Source organism: Lotus japonicus, chromosome 5 (genome assembly GCF_012489685.1).
Source record: "Lotus japonicus ecotype B-129 chromosome 5, LjGifu_v1.2".
NCBI classification, from domain to species: domain Eukaryota; kingdom Viridiplantae; phylum Streptophyta; class Magnoliopsida; order Fabales; family Fabaceae; genus Lotus; species Lotus japonicus.
The window spans coordinates 41,429,276-41,449,943 of NC_080045.1; the positions used below are offsets into that span (position 1 = coordinate 41,429,276).

The following is a 20,668-nucleotide window of genomic DNA, read 5'->3' on the forward strand; positions in this document are numbered from 1 at the left end:
CAGGCACTTTCTCTCCGCATAGTATACAACACAGACTCCATCCTTCTCTCGCAAGAGTGGCAGAGTTCGACGTTCTCCTCCGAGCACAGAAATGGCCGACCAACGAATTGGCCGAATCTCCGCCTATTTCAGTGCCGCAAAACCTCTTCTCCCTCAAAAAAGACCCCCAGACCCGTAACGCCTCTTTCTCCTATCATTCTCTCTAAATTCTCAATTCCATTTTCTCACCGAACACACAATTTTCTGTGCAATTAGGTTTTAATCTTCCAATTAGTTAATCGCCAAATCGATTTCGCTATTCAAAACCGCATAGTCTAATTCATTGATCTCTTGCTCTTTCCAGAATCAAGGTTACTGGCGATGTTGACGCTGCGGTTAGGGTTCCCGGTGCGAAGAGGGTTCCTCTTGCGGAGATTCCGTTGAACAGGTCACATGCAGTGGTGAATGACGACAATGTTGCGTCTTCTGATGCAACTCACTGCAGTTCAATTGCGTCGCCAGTGGCTGCTCCTGCAGTTGCAGTTGGTGCGGCGAAGGAGAATCTGTGTCAACAGTGTTTCGAGACTCCGAGGAAAGAGCCTCAAGTCTCTGAACCGGTGGATTATTTTTCCGCGACTGGACTTTTTGATGATGATTTTGATGAGTCCATTTTAGATCAAATTGACACTTTGTGTGAGCTGAAATCTGCAGAGAAAAGCGCGAAGCAGCAGGAGTTAGGTCTTAGCTGTGATAATGAAGTTTTTAGTGAGAGCAATATTGTTGGTGAGGTTAGTCTCACAGGTTCAGGTTCTAGTACTGGTTCTGAGGTTATAGGAAGTGGTGAACTGTTTAGCTCTAGGGTTGGTTTAGATCGTAAAGAAGAAGAACAGACGGATAGTGCTACGCAAAGTTTAAAAAATGGCAGCATGCCTGATGAATATTTGAAATACTTGCAATCCCTAAATGATAGGCAACGAGAAGCTGCTTGCACTGATATATCGGTTCCTTTAATGATTGTGGCTGGTCCTGGAAGTGGAAAGGTTTTGTTCAACTTAACTTCTCTTATTCGTCCATTGCATGTTAACATTTTCCTTCTCCTTTGAGTATTTGCCTTTCGTATTGGAGCTGAATTGTCTTTATTTGTTTATACCAGACATCCACAATGGTTGGGCGCGTTTTGATGCTGCTTAATGAGGTGATTGAATTTTTATTGTTCTAAAGATATAGATACCATCCATTGATTTTCACTCTTGTCTCTCTTTTGCTATCTTCTTGACTTGATGCATTTTGGCATTTTAACATTCAAATGTTATTACTCTCTATATATATTTCTTGTGATCTCCCTTGTCTACGAAAAATGTGCAGGGCATCAGTCCGTCAAACATTCTTGCAATGACATTTACAACAGCAGCAGCTTCTGAAATGAGAGAACGTATTGGAGGCATAGCTGGGAAGCCAACAGCAAAAGAACTTACAATCAGTACTTTTCACTCATTTTCCTTGCAACTTTGTCGTTCATATGCAGATAAGTATGTTCCTTTGAATTTGATGGATATTTCTCTTTAATTTTGTCATAGATTGCTGCTTACAAGTTACAACTTGTGTGATTCTCTGTGTTGTGTTACTTACTGTCAAAAATTAATATACAAAGTTAAAACCATTCATGTGTCTCACCCAACAACTTAAGCCACAAAATCAAAGATATACTAAGAATATGACTTCAAGTTTAAATGATAAAACTAAAGAGAACTCTTAGCTTCTCACCTGGATCATGGTTCTTCTTTGTGATTTTGCAAAAGCACTTGCAAAGAGACCATTTGCATTCTTATAAATTAATAGCTCAAAGAGGATCTTCTGCTGAACATATGGATTTGGCACCAACCTTCTGATACAGCCATACGTTCCATTTATGGCCAGATAATCAAAATCCACTTGAGGATCAGCATAGAAAATTTGTGGCTTCAAGAAGTGACCAACCATATGCAGTGGTTGATCGATTTGGCAAGTTTATGTACCATCAATGGTTGCAAACACATCTTCTTACCCATTGCTTATTAAATGTATCCCATGCTTGATTTTCTTTCACCGTCAACTAGACGAAACACTTGAATAAGAGAAGCCGTTGCTTTACTTGAACCTTGTGAGATATGTTATGTGTAATTCATCAATATGATTGTACAATTTATAGATACAACAAAGAGATCATTCCTTAATAAAAACTAATTCTATCCCTATTTTAATGGACTAATATAGGCTTAGGCTATCTAAATAACAAACTTGAACCAAATATTAAACACTCCCCACAAGCTGGAGCATATATATCAGATGCATCCAGCTTGTCACAAATATATGTTATCCTAGGAGAACATATTTGCAAGCTAATCATTAGAATGCACATATGAAGTCTTAATTATGCCTGAGAGCATCTTCTCTCTTATGAAATGACAATCAGCCTGTGTGTGTTTTGGTCCTCTCATGAAACATTGGATTTGTGGAAAGATACAAAGCTGACTGATTATCACAAGCAAGCTCCATGGGCCCCATCTCTCAAAACTTCAACTCCTGAAGCAAGTGCTTTAACCACAACAATTCGTAAGTCCAAAGAGAATGCATAAACCATAAACTCGCACAAAATTTTGTCTCGAGCAGGGGAAGCTTTATACTGGAAAGCTGCTTACCGCCTAAGAGGAAACTTAGATAAAGGAAAGAAAGAAGCACAAGAACAATATATGAGGTTAAACAGTCATGTATTGAAGACACACCACTTTAGGTTTTAAGCCATATTGCCTAGTATTGATCACAATACACATATATGATATGACTGGATCTGAGCGAGTTATTTGTTGTAACAACTATAGAGTCTTAACTCATGTTGCTTGAATAATTTTTGGATAATATTGACTCTTACGTTGCAGGTTGGGGCGTACATCTGAGTTCTTAATATATGGACAAGGGCAACAACGAAAAGCAGTTATTGAGGCTGTTCGATTATTAGAAAATGGAAAAAGTAAACATAAAGATGGTGCATTGTTGATTAGTGAAAACTCCGATATGCTAACAGGCCCTAATCAATTCAAGGATAAGGCAAAGAAATGGCTAAACTTTGTGACTCAGGTGTGTGGTTCTTTTTGAAAGTAAATCATTCTAAACTTCCTTTGGAAATAAGAAATCGATGTTTAATTTGTAGAAGATACATTCACCTCCCTTGATTCTTATTTTATAATTACTGTTGGTTGTAATTGTTAGAAATATAATATAAAACCATTCATGTGATCTTCACCCAACATCTTAAGCTTCTGAAATAGTTGGTTCATGACATGGTATTAGAGCCTCTATGACTAAGTGATCTAGAGTTCGATCCTTGTTGCCCCCCATTATTTGATTATATATACATATATATATATATTTGTCACTCAATAAAAAATTTATTCTTGTAAGCATCAGTTATTATGCTGGAACTCACCCTAAACTTTTTTATCAGTTAGCATTTACTGAATGTAACCTGCCTTCTAGCGATAAGGACTCCATAGAACATCTCTACATGGGTAAAATTGTCTTTGCAATGTCATGAAACTTGATAGTTATTTACCTGAGGCAATCATGTTAATTGTTGGAAACTTGAGCTGTTTGTTTCTAAATCATTACTTATTAGGAGTTGAATTAGGTAAAGTTCTGCATTTCTTAATGCCCACTTTAACTTTTGTTGCTTACAATTGCATCTTTTATATTTTTTGGGATAAAGTTAAGTTTCAACCTAGTCATATGCAATAACCACTTCATTTCAGGCCAAAGCCTCAGGAAAAACTTCTGCGGAATATCGGGAAATGGGCAATGAAATAGGAGTAAGCTGATAACGGGCTTTCCCATATATGCATGCACACATTGGCACACATCCTTATTCTGCTTTCCTACATCTGATTCCTTGCTCTGGAATGTAATCAGGCGGAAATTCTAGAGAATTACAATTATATATTAAAATCTTGTAATGCTCTGGATTATCATGACTTAATCAGCTGTTCTGTGAAGCTGCTTACTGATTTTCCGGAAGGTGAGAATTTTCTGAATTATACAATAAACTAAAATCTATTCTCTTGTTACAGTTGTGGTGCTAACTTTTATTTTTTTAAACAATGAATAAAGTTTTCAGAGAATGTCAGGATTCATGGAAAGCTGTTGTTATAGATGAGTTCCAGGATACTAGTGCCATGCAATACAGGCTTCTAAGCATGCTTGCATCACATCATAAAATAACAATTGTTGGTGATGATGACCAGGTTTGAATATTTTCTTCATAAATCCCTAAAGTTTGAGATTTCTGTGGTTGCATATTTGTATTGTTTTCTCTGTGCACTTAAAGGCTTAGTATCATAATTTTTTTTCTAATATTTTATTGCTCTTGCAGTCCATTTTCAGTTTCAATGGAGCTGACATTTCTGGATTTATTTCATTCCGTAATGATTTTCCAAACTTCAAAGAGGTTTTTCTTGTCCTTGACTGATTATGATGTTTAAGCATCATACTCAACTCTGAATTCGTTATACCTTACCTACATATATTGACAGAATAGTGCATACATTATATCCTTATTAAATGTCTTCGTAGGCATAATGTACTCTTTTGGATTCAGATTAGGCTTAACAAAAACTATCGGTCCACTCGTTACATTATTGAGGCTGCATCTTCTCTTATTCAAAATAATGCTAAGCGATGTCCGCGGAAAGATGTTCTTACTGATAATTCTTCTGGATCCAAGGTACTTATATCTTGCTGTCTGCTGGTTTTTTATATTAAGTTTTTCTTGTGATTTTCCTATTTTATATTAATTTTTTGCTATAATCTACAGATAGTTATGAAGGAGTGTCACCATGAGGATGCACAATGTGCTTTTGTTGTTGATAAGATCTTAGAAATTTCTTCTAATCATTCAGTAGCTAAGTGTTCTTATGGAAATATTGCAATTCTCTACCGTAGGCAGGTCATATTTCTTGATATTATAACTATGTACAAAAGAAATTACCCCATACCCGACCAAATAGTATTTGTCAGTTCCTTTCTTCCTGTTTCAGATATCGGGGAAAGCCTTCCAAATGGCTTTTCGTGATAGGAAAATACCGTTTAACATTCACGGTGTGGCTTTTTACAGAAAAAAGGTAAATTTTTCCATTTAAGATAAATGAGTTTATTTCTAACGATCTCTTATTGCCTATTATTAAAGTTTGAAGTATAAATCACTCCCCATTTGTAACCATTTCTAATTGACTGTTGTTTAACTATGGTCTATAAATCATTCAGAGCTCCAGTAACCGCTTAGACTTTTGTATTAAGTTGGCCCTTAACTATTTTATGATCATCATAGATGTGGGAATTCAATTCCTTTTACCGCAGTAGATTTTACCCCCATTGGCCCATTGGTCATTGTCATGATCCAACTATGCCAAAAGTTTAAGCTGTTGGGTGAATACTATCGCTAGATACAATTGGGCTTGAAGCCTAGACAATGCATAGGCCACATACTAAGTCCTGAAACTCAACTTTTTTTAGTTGAATAATGAGGCAAGGGTTGAACTTTACACCACTCAGAGAGGCTATGATATGATGTCATGAATGGTTTTATATTATATTTCTAATAGTAGTTAATTCTTTCTTAGGCTAATTATTTCATGCACCAATCTGTTTTGGGTGTATTCTCTTAGAATTTGGGCTAGGTTTAACTCTATGGCAAAAGTTAGCTTATGATGTGAGGATTGCCTAAGCCTTTTTAAGCTCTGAACTCGTCATATCTTTAGTTGATGTGGGTTTTTAAAAACCCTCGTGGAAATTATAGGACTGATCATTTTCTTATTGCTTTGTGAGCCGCCGGGTTCCTAATCTTGTAGGTGTTACCGTTTGGAGTCTCCTTCAATTTATCTCCTATATTAAAATAAATCACTGGGGCAGAGCTTATAATGCTGCTGACATTCTCGTTGTTTGCTAGTTTCTTCCAGAGAGATTGCTTAAAATAAAGAAGAGATTCAGAGAGAAGAAAGAGAAAAAAGTGTCAAATGGCTTTATCCATTGATTTTGGTTCAGCTGTAAATATATGTGAAGTTAACAGAGATATTGTATTACAGAACTAGGGTAAAAAGGGTTGAACGTTACTTAAAATATAATGCATTACACTTCCTCTTGGGTTAGAGCATAAATGTCAATTGTCAATCATACTCAAATTATTACAAGTATGTGACACTATGTTCCCAAGTAGTGCTTTACTCTGGCAAGACACCATAAAAAAACCAATTAACATATTTCAAATTTGAGTAACCATGTCCTCCAGCTATTTGATAGGTACTCGGGTTAGTTAGAAAGGTTAGTAGATTGTTAGTGACTTAGAGGGTTAATGATGCATGTTGCCTATAAATAAGAGGGAGTTAGAGTGAGTTTGGGTATCTTTGGTATCATTGGGGAAATTGGGTTAGGAAGAGGGTGTGGACTCTTGTATTTCTCTCTGATTCCCTAATTGGGAATTAGGGATTTGTGTGAATAATATCAGATTTCTGGCTGGTTCCTTTCACTCTTGAAAGTTTTGTTTATAATCTTACAACTATGTGACTTGCAAATGCTTGTATCTTTACTTTTGCATACATGCCATTAGTTGTTAACTTGTCCCTTCTTATGATAGGTAGTCAGAACTATCATTTCCATGCTTCGAACAGTGCTGCCTGATTGTGATGATAGCTCATATAATAGAGTTTTCAAGGCTTTACTTCCATTGGAGAAAGATAGAAAAAAGAGGGTATTGGTTTTATAAAGATTCAGTTTGAACTTTGATCATGCATAATCGAGCATATGTCCATGTTGGCTATCTATCTCAAAGTTTTCAGGTACCCTTTCGGCATACATGTTTTAGATTAGTGTTTCTTTTTACCAGGTGATTGACCATATCAACAAGATTTCAACTATTAGAAAATGCAGTTTCTTATCAGCTGCTTGCGACATATTTAATGCAAAGATTTCTGGTACCTTTAAAAGGTTTGGTAAAAACATTCTTCCTTGAAAGTTTTATGATGCTATATAGAGTATTGATATATTTATCACTTTGTTCTGTTGCTCTGTAAGAGGCTGCATCCCATTTTCCTAGAATATGCCTGTTTTTCTTTTAAAAAGTAAATTGGTTTTATTTATCCCACTCTCGGGCTTCAAAATGAATACTTTAAGTAATCCACTTGTCCACATTTTAACTGAATAATTATGACTTGATGATGAAACAGTCTATTAGAGCAATTGTTGTTTTCATATGTTATTTAGTGATAAATGATAAATCAATTTATTTTTTTGAGGTCTAGTACAAGTTCTACAGCAATGTTCAGGTAGACAAAAATTGTGCTGAATAGAAAGCGGCTGTTGCAGTTCCTGTTGGATGATATTCAGCTTCCGTGAACAACTTGGCATGACGACTATAATTTAAAATTGAGATAAATATGAAAATGGTCCCTAACCTATGAGCGAAAGCTGGTTTTGGTCCCTCGCCGGCGTAACTTCCGGAAATAGTCCCTCCGGTGCGGCGAACCGCCGTGCCTGAGATTTGGTCCGGCCATTTCCGGCACGGTGGTTCGCCTCACCGGAGGGACTATTTCCAGAAGTTACACAGGCGAGGGACCAAAACCAGCTTTCGCTCATAGTTCAGGGACCATTTTCATATTTATCCCTTTAGAATTTATATTTCTTACATTTGCTACGATTTTTTATATCTTCAAAAGGGAAAACAATTCCCTACAGATTCTTGCTAATAAGTGCCATTGAAACACTAGTTAAGGAATCAATAAGTAAAAGTATTTATGAAAAAGTATAGCATTCAATGCATTGGTCACATTAAATGCTACACTTTCTACTTTTGATTCCTTAACTAGTGCCCTTAGCGCACTTGTTAGCATTTGCCTACCCTGAAATTGAAAGTTTATATGAATGATTATTTCCTGAAGTAACTTCAAAGATTGGTCCTTGATTGGATCACAGTTTAACCGTACATTTGTAATTTTCTTTCATTCAATTGATATGTTATACAGTATGAAATACATTCCATTACATGAATAACAATAACTTTCAGCAATTGGAAGAATTATTTATTCAAATTTCTTGATCAAGGATTGGTCAATTAACCATAATATACGTTGCTTGTCAAGTTATGTCTGATAATGTTATTTCTCCTTTAGATTGAAGGAGTTTGTGCTTGAAGTTTAAATGTGTATAGTTTTTTTAACTATGTTGCAATAGTTCATGCTTTGTTACTACATGTCTGTGAATCCCAGTTCACATACATGTCTTCTCTGTATTCTTGTTTTGTTCTTTATAGTTGTATAAATTAATTGATTTTCATAGTTATTATTGATCATAGGAGTGAGCTTACCCATGGAAAGAAGGTATTAATGACAATAGACATCATATCAAAGCTTGTTCACAGGGTAAATACTTTGTTCACTTTGATTACTGATGCTATTTTTGTTTAAAGTGAAAATTATTGTGTAGGTCTTTGATGGTGAGAAAATATATCTCGCTCAAATTTGATCCTTCAATTTTATACCTGGGAAATATTGAATGAGAGGAGTAATTAATATGAGAGGGTATGGTTGCAAATATTGACCATTGGGTCTTGCATCATTGGTTTGTATTAAAAATCCCCTTAAAGGTTTCATGGCTGACATTACTCTGCAACCATTTTAAAACGTTGCTTGACTGTTTTGTGAGATTTTGGGAGAAATAAATAGGTGAAGCTTTTGTTTATGGCCCTGTGGAATGCATCTAGTGCTTTGTTTTGTATCGTTGGAGAAAATTTTCAGAGTCTTGAAGATAATGTTTTATTGTTGCCACTTGCCATTACTATGGGAAAAGTTGTCTTCTTTGCTTTCAGATTATTTGTGGTGCTTGAAATTATTTCCCTTTTCAATGATTTGTCTATTGTAGATATAAATCTGTTAGAGAGTTTCCGTAGAGAAAAGTGGATCAAATGGTAATTTTATATTAAAATGGTAGATGAAAACCTAAGGAAATATAAGTTGAAATCATTGAAACAGGTGTTGTATTACTAAAAAGTTGATTTTTAATAAAGCTCATTGGTGGCTATTTGCCCACGCATCTAATTTACTATGGGGTTGTTTTTGTTCTTGTACCATACGTTATCTTATTTGTTGGTTTTCTTTGAATTTTGAAAGAGAGGATACTTTATCCTTTGATTTGGGTCCTCTCCGGATTTTGACTGTGGTGGATACAGTTCTATTGGAGCGAGAATGACAGTTTTTATGATAAGAGGACCTATCATAATTAATTGTGGGGTCCACTAGTTTTACTAAAATAATTGTCTTTCTCTCACTACCAAGATAATACATTGTTATTAAAAAACTGTAGAGGATCCAAATCCTTTATTCTCAGTCATTTCTCTCTTTAATAATTATAACCTGACTTATTTTTCGAATCATAACCTTTTTTATGTAAAGGTTCAATGCTTATGACTGTCTCCTCTCACCTTTCAGAAAAAAAAACACTTCTCTCATCTGAAATGTATGCCATATTTGTTTATGACAGGAAAAATCAATCTCAGCTATCATAAATTGTGTGACAAACATGATACCTGAGGTTTGTCTTGCCTCTCACTTTGACTTTTTGTCTCTAAAGAATTACTTTATTAGTCCTTGGTAATTTTATTTTCCTAAATTAGTACAATCAAACTATTCAAACTGGCTTCTTGTAGATGTACATCAATCATACAATTGTACTAGCGTTTATCTGCTGCTGTAGTTTAAAATATCTTGCTTGTATTATGTCAGGTAAATCTGAAGGTATACAAATCAAGTTCTGAAATAAAAGTTTGGATATATTTTAAAATAAACACATAGGTCTTTCATGAAAATGTTCCCCTAAGATTTCATACCATGACTCTTCAATTTCTATTGAAACACACACACACACACAAATATATATATATATATATATATATATATATATATATATATATATATATTCATTACTCCATGACCTTTGCATTGTAGAAGTACCTTCTTGAGCAACGGGCATCCGTTGATGTTGATGGAGGGAGATTGCTGAACGAAGACTATGACGTCAGATCTGTAAGTATTTTTTTGTGCAAGATCATATATGAGCTAGGTTAACTTAACCTCAAAAGCTTTGCTTGTAAGGCAAGGTGAGGATTGCTAACCATTTAGAACTATTTGGTCATATATCTTGGCGATGTGAGACTTATGACCCTATTGGACATTTGGATCATGGAGTTTGTAGAGATGACATTTATAATGAACACAACCTAGAGTGGCCACAATGAAGGTTCAATTTTGGGTCCAATATTAGACGTAGGCTCTGATACCATATTAGAATTTGCGCTGAGCCTTACTCAAACTCAAAGCTAGCTCACAAGTCACAAGGTGAGGATTAACTAACAACTTGAAAGGGCTTAGCATGTGATTTCAATCAGTAGTAGGGTGTGTTGATAAAAGAGTGTCTTGCAAGCTATTGGGGCTTAAGCAAGAATATAAAAGTATATTTTGAGCAAAATAAATGTGAGCGGTCCTCATTCTATAACAAAAGTCCTTCCTGAATAAATTGTTTGTGTTGAGAAGTTTCACATTGACTAGAGATATGACCTAATAAGTCCTTATAAATTGGAGGGCAATCATCCCTCTGAGCTAGCTTTTGGGGTAGAGTTAGGCCTAACTCGAATTCTAAGATGATATCAAAGCTTATCTTGGATCCGTTTATTGGGCCGCCCACAAATGTCAATTCATGCAATTTTCACACTTTAGATGTCCAATAATGGGTGTGAGGGGGTGTGTTGAGAAGTCTCACATTGACAAAAAATATGGCCAAAATAATCCTTATAAAGGGTATAACAACCCTCGCTTAGGAGCTTGCTTTTGGGTTAGAGTTAGGCCTAACCCGAATCGAAGAAAGATATTGTTCTGAATGTTATGATTTCGAATGTAACTTAATGTCTTTTGATTTTGACATTGAATTCAGTTTTACTTGGATTTTCTTCATCCATGCCTTACACCTTTATTCAGGTTCTTCAATACATGTTAGATGATGTCTCTGAGTTTTTGTCTACTAAATTCATTGAGATAAAGGGGGGAAAGGATATATCAGAAGATAATGGATGCATTTTTGTGCTAAAAGCATTCATTGATTATTTATTTGAGCGTGAGAGAGAAAACTTTTGTGCTAGGAGGAAGGACAATGAAAATTCTGTGACATTGACTACCATTCATCAGGTACCTATTTCACTTGATTAGTATCTACTGGGGTTCATCTTAATAATAATGGAACTTTAAACTTCTTTTTCCTGTAGGCAAAAGGTTTAGAGTGGGATGTTGTCTTCATAGTTAAGGTATGTGATAATATTTAGAACCTTGGTCTTTCACTAGTCCTAAAGGAAGTAGATGAGTATGTGATTCTTGGTGGCTTTGAAAGACAAATGTTCTGATGTTTGTTCTTTGTAACCATTTATTCTTGTTATCCTTGGAATAAACATATCAACCTATCTGAAGTTCTTTCCTATGAAATTAAATGAAGATTAAGTTACACAATTACCAAATGTTACGGTTCACATGGTGGAGAAAATTCATCTTTGTTGTGATCTGAATCTTCATATTGATTGCCTTGTTCACGAATAGCAATTTCTCGCTTGGTTCGATATGTCTTTTAATAATTGTCGAAAAAAGTTGTTCCATAGGCATAGATATTTGTTTATGTGATCCTATCGTGGAGAAGCTGACGGAAAATCAGTTAAGGTGGTATTTAGCCCCGTGAAAAGAGGTAGATGGAGGCCAAAAATAACATGGGAAGATATTGTTGAAGATGATCTCATTATTAATAATATCCCTCATAATCTGGTTTTTGATCGAGCTCAATGGCGTAGTACGATCCATATAGCCGACCTGACTTAGAAGGATAACGCTTTTTTGTTGTTGTTGATCCTTTAATAATTTTGGGGCTGACATTAACATTCGTTAAACTGTTCTTCTGAAGTCTTAGTTAGGGGTTTCAAACTGGGCAAGGGCTGATGGCCTAGCCCGATTTGCCTGATATTAGGGCTATGCTGGGTTGGGATGTAATAACTAAAGTCTGAACTTATTTGGGCCCAACCTAGCCTAACCCGAAAATTTACTGGCCCGATGCAAGTTGGCCCCTAAGCTGCACCATCTTGTTGGCTTGGCCTTTTTTTTCTTTTATTGTGATAAGCATAAATATAGATCTCCCATTAGTAAGGTGTAGGTCAGGGTTGTCAATAGCGGCGGAGCGTGGCGAATCAGGGTTGGCCGCGACGCTGGAGGCCGTAGCGGAAACGGCGCAATAGCGGCGCGAGGAAGAAAGAGGGAGAAAAACCCTAATGTTCAGGCAATCAGGCGCGAAAACCCCAAAATGCCCCCAAATTTAAACATTAGGTTAATTGGAATGCTGCGTTTTTAACCTTCAACCTTGCCTCTGCCTTCTCCTCTGTTTTCATCTCTGTTTTTCACGATGAAAACAGAGACCTGCTCCGTTCTTCTTCCTTCTTCCTCCTCCTCCTTCAGCGTAGCGGCCATAGCGCTACACGCTATAGCGCTATTGCGGATTTTGGGCTCGCCGCTATCCACCATTAATCGCTATCCACCATTAATAACACTGGGCTAGGCGCAATTATACGAGGGAAATTATGATCTCCAAAAGACCCTTAAAGGTCATTGTGATTTAACTTTTGATATTTGACGACCTTGTCCAGGAATCAAAGTTCCTAGTTGGTTCTTAGTTATTTTGAAAGGTTGTGGATTGTTCTTTTTATTTTCTGGTCTTGTCTCTGTGACTGATGTTTTGGTATATTAAATAGGCAAATGAATCTGAGATCCCTCTATTACATGATTTCAAAGGTACTGTAAAGGAAAGTGGGGCCTTGGTTGAGGTACAATATTATTCTTTGATAGTTGGGTACAGCATGCATATGTCTTTCTGTCTTCTACCAGATTATTTTAGATCGGTGATGATTCTTATTCTTATATGATTCACAGGAAGAAAGACGTTTATTATATGTTGCAATGACTCGTGCAAGGAAGCAGCTTTTTATCCTCTATATTACAATGGACTCAAATTGGCAGGTTTGCCCAGCAAAGCTTTCAACTCATTTTCTCTATAGTTGTAGGATTTTGCTATTTTGCTAATTTTATGTGACTCTAGGTGCTACAACCTTCACGATTTCTGAGGGAAATCCCTCATCATCTTCTAGAGGTTCAGGTATGTCATGCTGCCTTTTTACAAACTATTGTGACTATCAAATTATAGAATATAAGTCATTTTGGAATCCTTTGTCTTTTTGTTGACTAAACTATTGCTGCCTTTTTACAAACTATTTCTTTATGATATATGTCCATGTGTAGAAATTGTAGAAAGTAGAAAGAGGGGGGGGGGGGGGAGGAATTTTCTGAATGATTTCATTGATTGTTTGAATACAAGTATTTATAGAAGAGTATTAGACTAACTAACTCTTGCAGCTGTTTCTAACAGAATCCTAACTGTTAGATATTGTAGCTCCAATTATAGATCAATAGGGAAAGGATCATGGAATGGAGATCCATCATGAAACTAATCTCTGCCCTTGAAGTTGTTAGATATTGTAACCATGGGTGATTTACAATCTGCTAAGTGAGCTTTTTCTAAAAGATCCTTGATATACTTGCTTGCTTTTTGATACAAGGGGTGAGCCATTATGAAGATGCTTGACATCAATCCCCTAAGTAACTCAAAGTTGTTTAAGAGAAAATGCAGCATTTAGTTGGTCAAGAATTTTCTGAATGGGTGATTGAAAAGTGCCTTTCACTATGATATCATCTATGTAAATAAGAAGAGACAATTGTAGAGTTAGACGAGTAAAAGAAAAGAGAAGATCGCAGCGCCTGCCCACAAAACCTAGCTCCTGGAGCTTGTTTTAAAGGCTTTGTGTAATTTGCACACTAAGGATTTGTCATTATGCTCAAAACCGGGTGGTTGAGCCATGTAAACTTTTTGTTCCAATAATCCCATTTAGGAAAGCATTATTCACATAAGCTTGATGAAGAGACCAACCATAGGCAAGTGCCAAAGTAAGAATTATCCGGATTGTGATAGGTTTTATGACTGGAGAAGAAGTCTCTGTAAAGTCAAAACCGGGTTGTTGATGAAACCCTTCAGCAACAAGCCTCGCCTTGTATTTCTTGACAGTACCATCAGCATTCTCCTTTATTTTCTATACTTCAAAAATAGTATTTTAAGGACATATCCTAGTACCTAAACTTAATAGTTCAATCATCTATATTCAACATTCCACATGTAATGCTATAATGTCACATTAATCATTAATGCTAAAGTCACTGTTTATAAGTATGTAGTCAATGAATATTGTAGTGTATACTTTTGTAGGGTGAAATGACTTCACATGAACCTCAAATAAAGCACGGAGCTCATCAAAAGGAAACCACCTTTTGTAGCACAGATTTTTTGCTGAAAGAGCAGACGTTAGAAGCAGATCGGGTCCCTATGCCTAATGACTTAGACAATAATCATTCTCACAAGGCTTCTGATGAGCTTGCAGAATTTGCAGAGGCAACCAATGGCAGTAATTTCTTAAGAAGGTTTTTCTATTTATTTTGATAATTATATTACTATTATTGTGAATGATCTAAGCCACCATTGATTTTGAAAAATTGATTTTAATCATTACACACACACACATATACATTTGCAGATTTAATGTCGAGGACAGATCTGTTGTTTCCCATTTATTCCATCAATGGGCCAAAAAGAAAGCATTTCAAGATCCAAAGAGATTGCTAGATAAGGTGACTACTGTTGTACTGGGAATTTATTGCGTGGGATCAGTAAATCATTCAACTCAACATGTCATGATTAAAGTTATCTATTCTCTCACTTTCCTATGTATCTGTACAATGGAAACAAAACTAAAGGGAGACTGTATTTATAGAAATTGGACATAAAATAAAGGGAGGCCAAAAAGAACTTGGGAAAATATTGTTAAAAATGATCTTATTATCAATTATATTCCTCATAATTTGGTTTTTGATCGAGCTCAATGGCGTAATGTGCTACATATAGCCGACTTCACTTAGTGGGTTCAGGCTTTTGTTGTTGTTATTGTTGTTGGACATAGAAAATAAAGGATTGCAAACACACCTCCTTCTAGGAAATGTTCCCTTTATTCAGATCAGATTTACTTTCTCTCCCCATAACTGACATTCCCTCCTAACTATTGTTTAGACTTGGGTTTGGGCATGTGAGAATAGGTGGCTTCTAGGGTGAAAGACCATTCACGAGAAAATCTTCAGTACTCTTGTAGTACTAAAAACTGGGTACTTATTTGGTACAGCACTAATGATTTCCTATTGGAGTTTCAGGTTGGTTTTGTAATTGATGAACGCCTTAGACAGCAGAAAAACAAAAACAAGGTTCGCAATATCCATATCTTTCTGGATTGCATGTTTTTTTTACCTATTGTTCATATGTATATTTATATTTTTGTTTAATTGCATTTTTGGTCCCTTAGTTTCGTGATTTTGATCCCATACTTTTTTGGGGTCAAAAGTCCCCTATTTAAATTTCCATAATACTTCACATTTTGTAAGCGCAATGGCGTCGTGTGATCCATATAGCTGACCTCACTTAGTCGGATAAGGCTTTGGTTGTTGTTGTCGTTTGGTCCTCCTAGTTTAATGATTGCTCAACTTTAATCCCCTATTTTTCTTTTCATAATTTTGGCCCCCAAGTTTAGCTATTCCATGATTTGGTCCCCATATTTTTTAATTGTACAAATGTGTCTCATCACTATTAGAGATAATTAGTTCAGGGTTATTTTTGTAATATTCTATATTTTATATTTTATGTTTTGCTTATCTAGCGTTGCCTATGTGGTGGCTAGGGTTGTGTTGTGACAATCTAGGGTTTGTTTGCTTGTTGTGCAAGCACTTTGCTGTCTTAGGTCTATATATAGAGAGCCTCCCTATTGTATTTTCTCACGTTAAATAATATATGAAATTATGCTCCTTCTATATTTTCTACATGGTATCAGAGCATATTCGATCACAGTTAAATGACATAGAGTCCTACTTGATATGCAGAGGATATTTGCATCATCACTGAGGGTACAATTGTGAATGATCAAACTATTAACCTGATAAGAGCCGAAAAGGGCTCTACTCGACCGTCAATGCCTTTCCCAGAAAAAGAGAAATTCTCAAGATACAAAGTTGTTAATGTGGGCAAATTAAGAGATTTTGGCAATGACATTCTCTCTAAAATAGAACCTTTAGAGTGAACTCCGAGCTGAAGAGATGTCAAAGTCTGAGACGAAAAGATGCAGCGCGGGAAGTCTTGATTATTTCATAGTATGAAAAGGCATAATTTCTGGATATTGTGTGAAACAACATGCTTGAGGTAACTCTCGGTTCAATAGTTTTCTCATATTGTTGTCCTTTCTTCTGATACTTTAATCCAAATTTTTTAATCATTTTATTTCTTTGGCCTCAACATAAAAAGCCAAAGAAATAAAATGATTAAAAACATAAAATTTGGATTGAAATATGAGAAGAAAGGACGACAATATGAAAAAACTAGGAAGTGAAACGAGAGTTACCTTGTGCATGTTATTTCACACAATATCCAGAAAGTGCGCCTTTTCGTCCTGTGCGATATTCAAGACTTCCTGCGCTGCATCTTTGACATCTCTTCAGCTCGGAGTTTACTCTAAAGGTTCTACTTCAGAGAGAATGCCATTGCCGAAATCTCTTAATTTGCCGGCATTAACAACCTTGTATCTTGAGAATTTCTCCTTTTCTGGGAATGACATTGACGGTTATGTAGAGCCCTTATCAGGTTGAATAGTTTGATCATTCACAATTGTACCTTCAGTGATGATGCAACTATCCTCTGCATATCAAGTAGGACCCTATACCTATGCTCTAATACCATGTAGAAAATATAGTAGAAGAAGCGGAATTTCATATATTATTTAACTTGAGAAAATACAATAGGAAGACTCTCTATATAGAAACCTAAGACAGCAAGCAAACAAACCATTGATTGTCACTTAAGTGTTGCACAACAACACAACCCTAGCCGCCACATAGGCAAGGCTTGATAAGCAAAACATAGAATATTACAAAAATAACCCTGAACTCATTATCTCTAATAATCACTAACTCCATCCAATACGAAAAGAATAAAGGGACCAAAATCATCTTAACAAACTTTCATTTATGTGGAATGCTCCTTCTAGAGACCGCCATGCATTTTTTTTATTCACTAGACATTGATGAGCATAATATAGTTCAGTTTGTGTTGAATATTTCCAATATTTCAATGTTAGACTTGAAATGAAATCAGGAGTAACTTAAGATTACAGTAATCAAAGGGTTTGGGCCCAGATGCTGATGAGCTGATCTACATGTTCTTTTCTCAAGTATCCTCTTGAAACAACACATGATTATTTTTATCCCTCTTATACCAGACAAAACACTTGCCTTCACTAACAGTAGTCTGCCAAATATTGTGCTCATTACTCTCATGACTTTTGCAATCTCTGAAACTTTCTATGTTGTGAATGCCTGTTAATTAACTGTTTTCATTGCCTTTATATCTTACTACAATTTCAGGATTTGTTGAATACACTAAAATCTTGCATAAGATGTGATGAAGCATTTCAGTATGCTCAATCTGTAAGTGCCTTTACATGTTGTTGGTGCCCAACACAGTTTCATTTATAGGATCAATAGAAGAAATTAAAACTATATATCCTGTATGAAATCTGATTTTGACTTCCCTGTAGATTTTGAGATGGGAGCAAATTCCTGCTGATAAACGTGCTCATCTTATGAGGGAAAAACAGGTTTGTTGTCCTTTCACTCGTTATTACTTGGATCTTTGAGAGATCTGTTAGAATATTAGCATTCTTGTTGTTTATTTTTCCTATGATGTTAGTTGTTTATCTTGTGCTAGTTGTACTAAACTAGGACATGACCTTAGTATCACCTTAATATTTCTCTCCCTTCCCTTCCCTATGTTAGTTTTCAATTTTGTTTCTCTTTCTTTTATTTCTCCTCTTTTCTCTTCCCTGTTCTTTTCCTGCTTTCTCTCTCTCTCTCTTCTTCCTTTTTCCCTTTCCTCCTTCCTACAACACTAGTCTTCCACCCCCTTATCTTTTTGTTCACTCTCATTTTCATCTTCTACTTACCACCCTCCCACCTCTTTTATATAGGCAAGTTGCACCCCATTGCCTTCTTTTATATTCTATCCATTTCAAAATAATTGTCCACCACTTAGAGAAAAAAAAATTATTTCATATTAACTGTCCAGTGTCTACTTAAAATTCCTGGAGGTATGCAAAAAAATTTAGTGAAAACATCTGCTAGCTGATCATTTGTGTTTGAATATATAATGTATAAACTTAGAGTATCTAGGTGATCCTTTGGTACTAGTTTCCGTACAGAAATATTTCATCAATTAACTAATATCATAATTGTCTACACTTCCCATAAGCTATTCAAAATGTTTGTACAGTTTTCCCCTACTACTAGGTGGTACTTAAATTTATTTGTTTTGTGGGCTTGATGCATAAATATAGCATGCCATGAATTTTCCCGGTTGTTCTGATATTGAAGATGGGACTTGAAAGTGTGTTATATATTTTTCAGGAACATTTCTTGAAATTAAGGATTGAGAAAGCAATGGGTTCGTCAACACCAACTGACAAACAGGTAATGATTAATGGTAAATGGAATGGACATGTTAGACCTTTTCCTATTTAATTTTTTTGGTTCATTATTTCCTTGAGGAGTGTGGAAAAAGACAGTAAGGTTATTCACCTTAAGGATGTTCATAGAAATACGGTTTAATAGTTTGGAGGCAAATCCTATTTTTATTTTGATAAAGCGCCTGTTATTATGAGTTCCATTTTTATCAGAACAAAACCTATTTTTACAGTGAAATTTTCTAGAAATGTATTATTTTGTTTGCATTGCACTTGTGTATATTACTGTTTACTAGGTTGGCACAAGAGCAACGTACTGTTTTACTCTCATAAAGATATGGTTCTTGATCTATATGTTCAAAATTTGATTTATTGATTTTGTAGCAATAAGTTTTATGATTACTTGATTAGGGTTGGATAGTTTATTATGTTCACTTTTTCTTTTGTTGCTTGTCTGATTCAAGGAAAGAACTGATAGGTTCTTAGCTTTTGTTTTCTTCAATGGTTTTTGTTTTGAAGTGAAATTGTTTTCTCCATTTCCCACAACTGTTTGCAAGACTACTCTTTTTTCCTGAAATTTGTCTTGGATTTAATAACCCTATTAATTGTTTTTGCAGATCTCATATTTGAAAAAATTGGGTTGCACCGCGACCCCTACATCACGCCTCCATGCATCTCATCTCATTGAGCAGTATAAATCACTGTAACAATTAGTGTTGGGATATTCTCTTTTCCTGCCAAGCTTGTTCAATGTTAAGAACATAGTGAAGGCCAAGCTTGTTCCATATTAGATTAATACATGTGAATTACATAGGGCATTTTGGTAGTCATAATATTATCGATGACAATTTGCAAAAGACCTATTGGTTACCCGCAAAAATTACCTATGATATGTAAGGTAATTATCAGCTAAATGAACATGGGGTTGAGTTTGGAAATTATCCTCAGCGTGCTCTTGTAAAGATATCTGCTTAATGTGCCAAATGGAGAAGCTTTGCTATAACTTAAAATGAGTTATCCATCTTTTGAATGGAAATACGTTTTTGTTAAATAGGTGGAAGAGATTGTGCCATATTAGGTTTCAGCGTTGTGAAGTTAATAATACCTGTGATTTACATAGGATATTTTGCTAATAATAATATGTGGATTGGGCAGTCGCAATATGTAGTGAAAAATATATATTAAATAACTCTGAATATAATAAATAAATAGTGAAAAACAAAATTAAATATTTAGGTGATTTTCAATATATTTGTTTGGAAAATAAATAAAAGATCTCCTATAAGAATAATTGGAGAATGATTTCAAGGAATAATTAGTATATTTTAGAAGAAAATCAATTCAAGATTTGAAATTAATTGTGAGGAAAATTTTAGAAAACAATCTGGTCAAATTGTCTTTAAATTAGGTAATTAGGAATGAAATCTATAGTGAGGTACCAAACTTTGGTAGACAATTATAAATAGAGAGGTCCTTGGTGGTAGAGTGAGAGAGAAAAGAGTTGAAAAATCACTTGTGAGTTGTGGTTCCGTCTTTGAATCGCAATTCTAAAACTAAGTCATATCGAGATGAGAGTGAATTTCATACTCGTTCGATCGTGCATAAGGTAACAAGTTGGAGAAAAAGGATTCACTATTTCATCATCGAGGTGACCATATCTGCCTTTGAGTTTGTTTTAACAATGCCATGATGATTTATTTGCTATGATGCTCTATCTTCTCTACGTATGTGAATATGTTTTAGATATATGGCATGCAAATTTAATTGTTACAAGGAATTTGTTTTGAATAAATATGAACATGATAATCTTAGTAGATTTCTTCTTGAATCCTGTAAAAGCTCTTCTGTTAAGTGTAATCTATAAAAGCTCTTCTGCTACTGGCACCGACCAATGAACGCCGCCGTGCCGGAATCCTCAATCGCAACCTCCGTCGTCCTTAC

General features: G+C 35.4%; 1 protein-coding gene across 1 annotated transcript; it reads left to right on the top strand.

Moving 5' to 3' along the window:
- The first annotated feature begins 1 nt into the window (after position 1).
- Positions 2-19,737, top strand: LOC130716868 (ATP-dependent DNA helicase SRS2-like protein At4g25120). Its single transcript, XM_057566892.1, has 29 exons — positions 2-174; positions 344-1,019; positions 1,133-1,174; positions 1,345-1,508; positions 2,895-3,093; positions 3,765-3,821; positions 3,922-4,027; positions 4,120-4,253; positions 4,382-4,456; positions 4,607-4,732; positions 4,823-4,954; positions 5,046-5,129; positions 6,638-6,751; positions 6,887-6,987; positions 8,351-8,417; positions 9,535-9,585; positions 9,999-10,076; positions 11,025-11,231; positions 11,309-11,347; positions 12,827-12,898; positions 13,005-13,091; positions 13,171-13,227; positions 14,389-14,600; positions 14,714-14,807; positions 15,381-15,431; positions 17,634-17,696; positions 17,807-17,866; positions 18,672-18,734; positions 19,345-19,737. Exons 1-29 carry the CDS (start codon positions 92-94, stop codon positions 19,432-19,434), a joined length of 3,384 nt encoding a protein of 1,127 aa, XP_057422875.1. The 5' UTR covers positions 2-91; the 3' UTR covers positions 19,435-19,737.
- The last annotated feature ends 931 nt before the right edge of the window (positions 19,738-20,668 follow it).